Here is a 6,957-nt window from a genome sequence, read left to right as displayed (position 1 = left end):
AGGGGAGTGATTAACTTTTCAGTCTAGGAGCAGAGGTCCCTAGGACCATCAAGGGAGAAGAGCAGAGTGCGGGACCCTACCCAGAGAAGCAGTGATACCTGAAATGGAGCCAGAGATGATGATGTGGCGCGATGGAGCAGCTGGAGACTTTAGATTCAGAGAGGGAGAGCGACTGTGTACTGAGACCTGGGGGGTACGGGGGAAGGATTGCATGGAGGGGATTGTAACCATAGGAGTGAGACGATATAAGATAGAATGAATGTAAAACTAACGTCCTCACATGTAAACTATCACATAATTCACAATATAACACTTAAGAAAAAAAAAAATATGTAGAGAAATCTTTGGATGTTGAATGATAGTTAAAGGCCTTGAGACTGCAATCATCAAATGTGCCTAAGAAAATATGGATCTCTGGGTTTAATTTTCTTGAGTTTCAAAAAACATAAACTATCCTTTGTCATCAGAAATACACCAGAATCACAGTGTTACTAAATGAACTATACTTTGGTTAATGAAAAAATCATAACGGACTCAACTTTGAAGATTTGCATAGTTTAATGCCACAAAGAGTTAAAAAAAAAAAACCGTTTTACTCATCTTTCCCGTTGTTGTATCCTGCTGAGTTAATTTCAACTCATAGTGACTAGTATGACAGAACAGAATTTTCCTATGGGGTTTCTTAGGCTGTCAGCATTACAGGAACAGAATGCCAGGTCTTTACTCCCCTGGAACAGCGAGTGGGCTTGAACCACTGACCTTCTGGTTAGCAGCTGAGTGCTTAACTACTGTGCCATCAACACTCCTTTCTTTTTCCCTACTAGCTAATTAATGGAGACAATTTGGAAAAACATAAAAAAGCACACGGAAATAGAAAAAAAAGCCCAAGTTATTTCATCATTTGTTGTTGCTGTGTACTGTGCAAAGTAGGTTCCAATTCATAGCAACACTATACAGTTTCCAAGGCTATAAATCTTTATAGGAGCATAATGCCTCATTTTTCTCACGTGGAGCGGCTGGTGGATTCGAACTGCTGACCTTCCAAAAAAGTAAGCAGCCCAACATTCAACCCATTACGCCAATATTTTTCTATCTTTCTCTGCATATATTCATATTTTTAAAAACAAAAATTTTTTATTTCACATACTGTTTTCTTCACTCAAAATACTCAAAGAGTCCTGGTGTGGTGCTGTAATGATAAGCGCTAGATGGCTAACCACAAGACCGGTAGTTCAAACCCACCAGCCACTCCTTGGAAACCCTATACAGGGTGGCTATGAGTCGCAACCCACTAGATGGCACATAACAACAAGTTTCATACTTAGCAAGAATTAGTAACAATTTCATACTAATACAAATTACAGTTATGTTGCATTATTCTCATATGGCCATCCTTAAGCACATCTTGAACTACTGGGTGACAGCAGATACCCTTTTAAGGCATTTATTGCATTTTCAGAGTCTGGGTATGGCGCTGTAGGATAAGCACTGGACCTCAAGGTCAGTTTGAACTGCAGGTCAACTATTCAAACTGACCAGCCACTCCTCAAAAACCCTGTACAGGTTCACCATGAGTAGGAACACACTAGACAACAGTAACAATAACAATGCAGTTTAACAAAATGAGGCCCCATTATCTTCTCACTAGTACTAGGTACTGGTTCTTTTAACTGAGTACCTATGAAGTATTAGGATTCCTGGTGTGGCACTATAAGATCAGCACTGGACTGTGAACCACAAGGTTAGAAGTTCAAAACTACCAGATCCTCTTCAGAAACCCTATACAGGGTTGCTGTTGAGTCAGCACTGACTCGACAATACTTGGCAACAGCAACAATATAGAATATGGAAAGAGCAAAATGAATGCAATATACATTTATTTACTACCTTTTTACATTCTGAGTACTAGGTTATAAATATTAAACTCTTGTGGATCCAAGTACCTGTACCTCAAGCTACAGAGTCACTGCACATGCTATCCCTTCTGTACAAATTCTCACAACCTCTTCCTGCATTCCCCCTACCTTCAGCCCCTGGATTAGCATGGCAATTTATATTAATTTAATACTACAGAGTATCCAAATTTCTCCAGCTCCTTGGCAATAATTAAGAAATCTTCCCTCTGTGCTCCCATAGCTTTCTACGAACATCTTTATTGTAGTTTTTGTCATGCCTGTTTTAGTTGGGAGGGTCTGGGCATCAGTATTATTAAAAATTCCTCAAGATACTCTACTGTGTAGGCAGTACTGAGATTGTATCCAGAGAGGATGCTTTGCATCACAAATATCTAAACCTATAGCCACAATCAAGTAAGAGATGTCAGATACTAGGAATTCTTTTTCATTTTAATCTTTGACAACCTGATGAGAAGTGATAGGTAATTTTAATTTAAAATCTTTTCATTACAACCAAAGTTGAACTTTTTTCATATTTATTGCCAATTTTCATTTCTTTAGTGAACTGCCTCATGTCTTTGCCTATATTCCCACTGGAATAAGTATCCTTTTCTTGCTGATGTGTAAGTATGCTTTATACAGAGGCACACCACGTTTTTTGTGTTCTTTGCTTTATACTGCGCTTCGCAGATACTGTGTTGTTTACAAATTAAAGGGTTGTGGCAACACTGCAACAAGCAAGTATATTAACACAATTTTGAACAGCAAGTGCACATTTTGTGGCTGTGTCATAATTTGGTAATTCTCACAGTATTTCAAACTTTTTCATAATGCTACCACATAAGAAGTATACTACTAACCACACAGTTGACAGTTAAATCCTATCAGATGCTGCTCAGAAACACTACAAACGGTCCCTATGAATCGGAAACGACTCAATGGATAAGTATTATGAAAGGATACAACTCTGATGCACACCTTTCCTGATTACTGTCTCTTGATGTATGTACAGGTTGCACAGGAACACAATGAAGTGTTCTGGAATTCACATTTATTGCAATGTTATCAATCATTTGTAACAATCCAAACAGTTGTATGGCTTTGCACACTCAATAAAATGCAGGCAAGCATCTTTTTGGTATTCTCTGCATTCAGCCAAGATCTAACATCAGCAGTGATATTCCTCATTCCATGTCCTATTCTGAATTCCACACAATTAATGCTTATGAGTTTTTCACAATGATATCCATAGTACTCCAGTACACAAAGAAATTCTCTAGGTGTACTTTCCATTTCCTCACATTGAACATTAGGACAGAATACTCAAGAAAAAAGATTTCATGAAATTAATAATGTTTTTTACTGTTTTGCCCAAGACACTGGTAAATTGAAAAATTAATCTGTCAATTTCAACACATAGAACACTAAATCATTATCAAACTAAGTTTGAACCAGCCCTTGATTTTTTCTTTTTATTCTATTTCCATGTTTTATTTGAAGTTTCATTTTCATCAAGTTGATTGCAAAACAAGGCAATTATTTCCCCCTTATCTCTGTACCTATGTTGGGTTGGAACACAGCACCACATGACCTCCACCAGAAGTATGACATAGTGACTATAAGAACACTAAGCTGATTTTCCCTATCTTGTAAAGCTTTATTTCTTCAGAGTAACAGCATTTCTTCTATTTAAGAGTCTAAGACACCAACTGGATGTAAGCTTCCTCATGATTTTTACATATGTAAGTTCTGTAAGAATTTACCTATTCTTAAATTCTTTAATTTAGCTACTTAAAAATGTATTAATTTGCCATTAATGTAAATATATAAATGCATTAATAAATTAATTTCTTTAAAGACATTTTAATTTCAACTTACTGCAAACCTAAGGAGGAGGCAAGACTTTCCAACCCCAGAGTCTCCAATCAGAAGTAACTTGAATAAATAATCACTGCAAAGAGAGAAAAAAGAGAAATTACATTAGTAAGTAAAAGCATAGCTAACTATAAGTTACGGACAATCTATAACAAATATTAAAGTTCCTAAATAGCCCATGCACAGATTAACAGAAACCAAAACTGAAGAAGTCCAATTATTTTTGAGGACATTCATCAATTGTCACCTAGGTTTATAAAGTGATATGTAATACTTAAAACATTTCTTTTTGGCTTCATAAGTTATCATAAAAAAAAGTTTAATCTTTCTTTGTGTCTGGGGAAAAATATAAAAAGCCATCAGCAGCACAATAAAGGTCAGAGAAAGAAATAACAAAGCTTTGAAACAAGTCAATAAGGAAACAGAATTAAGCATAGGATGAACCAAATAACTAATATCCTTTCCAGTATGAAACTGTTTTAAAAAAAATTTGTGACTGCAGTCTTAGTGGTTAATACCTAACATAAAACAATTATAATTAACCACCCTGTGTAGGGTTTTCCAAGGAGTGGCTGGTGGATTCAATTGCTGACCTTGCAGTTGAAACCAACCTTGTGGTCCAGTGCATTATCCTGCAGTGCCACCCAGGGCTCTGTTTATACTGACAGCTTCCTCTAAGACCAAGTAAAATTCTTTAAAATGTTAAAACACAATTCATTGTTGTTAAGTGCCATTGAGCTGCTGACCTCATGATTCAAATCAACCTTGCAGTCCAATGCTTATCCTACAGTGCCACACCTGGACTCCTAACACAACAGACAAGTCTGTAAGGGGAACAACAGCACTAGTAAGGTATACAGAGCACCTTAGAATAATCAACCAATTAAGATCAAAAGGGCAGCATTTACCCAAGGTGTTTAGGAAAGAATAGAAACAGGAAACACAGGGAGGAAGTGGGATGTGACATTATCACTGAGGGGATCTCAATAAGATGAAATAAAATGTATGAGCTGTCTGCAAAACAGATCTGCTCTGTAAACCTTCCCTGATTCATAATACAAAGTGTGTTTTGTTTTTTTAAGTTAAACATTGATCATTCACAAATTATACTAAGGTTATTGCTGTTTGGTGCTGTCAAGCAGGTTCCGTCTCACAGTGATCCTTTGAACAACAGAATGAAATACTGCCCAGTCCCAATCCAATCCATCTTTTATTGGGAGGGTCTTCTTTTTTCACTAACCATCCACTTTACCAAGTCCCTCCAGATTAATATGTCTGAAGTATGAAAAACAAAACCTCACCATCCTGGCTTCTAAGGAGCATTTTTCTGGGAGTCCATGGTGCTTTTAATACTCTCCTCCACCACTGTTAACTAAAACGCATCAATTCTTCTACAGTCTTCCTTATTGACGGTCCAACTTTCACATGCATATGAGGCTACTGAAAATATCAATAGTCCTCATGCTCTTGAAAACGTTAAAACATTTAACCTCTTTATTGCTGATTCCATGCGTGTTGATAGCAGATCCAAACAAAATGCAGTCTTTGACATCTTCAATCTTTCTCCATCTATCAATATTGGTCCAGTACTTGGAAACCCTATACCAGGTCGCTATGAGTCAGATCCCACTTGACAGCACTTAACAACAGTGAAGATTTTTAATTTCTTTATATGCAGGTACAACCCATACTGAAGACTGTGATCTTTCATCTTCATCAATATTTTAAGTCCTCTTTACTTTCAGCAAGCAAGGTTGTACCATTTCCACATTATCACAGGTTGTTAATGAGTCTTCTTCCAATCCTGACGCCATATTCTTCGTATTTTTCCAGATTCTCAGATTATTTGCTGAGCATACAGACTGAATAAATATGGTGAAAGACTATGACCCTGGCACATGGATTTCCTGGTTTTAAGCCATTCAGCTTCCCCTTGTTCTGACTGAATGATCGTCTCTTCGTCTATATATACAGGTCCTCATGAGCACAATTAAGTATTCTAGAACACCCATTCATCCCAATGTTATCCACAGCTTGTAAGAATTCACAGAGTTGAAAGTATTTATGTAGTCAATAAAGCACAAGTAAACATCTGTCTGGTATTCTCTACTTTCCAACATCCATCTGATGTCAGCAATGATATCTTTAATCCTCGTCTAAATCCAGCTAGAACCTCTGGCAGTTCCCTTCTGATATACTTTTGGAGCCATTTTTAAATTATCTTCTGAAAATTTTTACTTGCATAGAAATTAATGATAGCATTAGATGATTTTTGCATGCCGTTTGGAATGGGCATAAATATGGATCTATTCCAGTTAGCAAGGTAGCTTTCTTCTAAATTCCTTGGCATAGATGAGTGAGTGCCTCTAGTGTCTCATCAGTTTATTGAAAGATTTCATTTGTATTCCATCAATTCCCCAAGCCTTGTACTTTGCCAATGACTCAGTGCACCTTAGACTTCTTCCTTCAATAGCACTGGCTCTTGATCATATGTCATCTCTTGAAATAGCTGAACACTGACCATTACTTTTGCTACAAGTAACTCTGTGTGAACCTTCCATTTTCTTTTAATACTTTCTGTAGCATTCAATATTTACCAATAGAATCCTTCAGTATTGCAAATAGACTTAAATTTTTTCTTCCATTCTTTTAACTTGAGAAATATTAAGCATATGCTTCCCTTTTGATTTCATAACTCTAGGTCTTTGTGCATTTCATTTTAATACTTAACTTTATCTTCTCGAGCTGCCCTTTGAAATTTTCTGTTTAGCTCTTTTACTTCCTCATTTATTTCATTGAATTTAGCATCTCTACACTGTAGAGCAAGTTTCAAGAGTCTCTTCTGACACTCATTTTGTTCTTTTCTTTCTTTCTTGTCTTCTTAATGAACTTTTGCTTTCTTCCTGTATGATGTTCTCGATGTCATCCGAAAAACTCTTCTAGTGTTCAGTCATTAGTGTTCAATGCATCAAATGTGCTCTTGAGATGGTCTCTAAATTCAGGAGGGATAGGTTTAAGAACATATTTGGGGTCTCGTGGACTTGTAATTTTCTTCAGCTTCAGCCTGAATTTGCATATGAGCAACTGATTATTTCTATTTCAGTCTGTCCTTGGCCTTGTTTTGGAAAATGACGATGAACTTTCCCAGTCTCGTCCCACATACGTAATCAGCTTCATTTTTGTGTAT

The 6,957-nt window shown here is 36.7% G+C and overlaps 1 protein-coding gene across 3 annotated transcripts in view; it reads right to left on the bottom strand.

Moving 5' to 3' along the window:
• The window catches only part of RAB1A (RAB1A, member RAS oncogene family), a 60,642-nt gene that overhangs the window by 19,105 nt on the left and 34,580 nt on the right, over nucleotides 1-6,957 (bottom strand). For all 3 annotated transcript variants that reach the window (XM_006862954.1, XM_006862955.1, XM_006862956.1), the window contains exon 2: nucleotides 3,774-3,846. In XM_006862954.1, coding sequence (XP_006863016.1) covers nucleotides 3,774-3,846 — 73 coding nt within the window. The remainder of the gene's footprint in view (nucleotides 1-3,773; nucleotides 3,847-6,957) is intronic.

This window comes from Chrysochloris asiatica, unplaced genomic scaffold (genome assembly GCF_000296735.1).
Source record: "Chrysochloris asiatica unplaced genomic scaffold, ChrAsi1.0 scaffold00052, whole genome shotgun sequence".
Classification (NCBI taxonomy): Eukaryota; Metazoa; Chordata; class Mammalia; order Afrosoricida; family Chrysochloridae; genus Chrysochloris; species Chrysochloris asiatica.
Note: the sequence above shows the minus strand (reverse complement) of the source record. Positions and strands in the feature narration are given on the sequence as shown.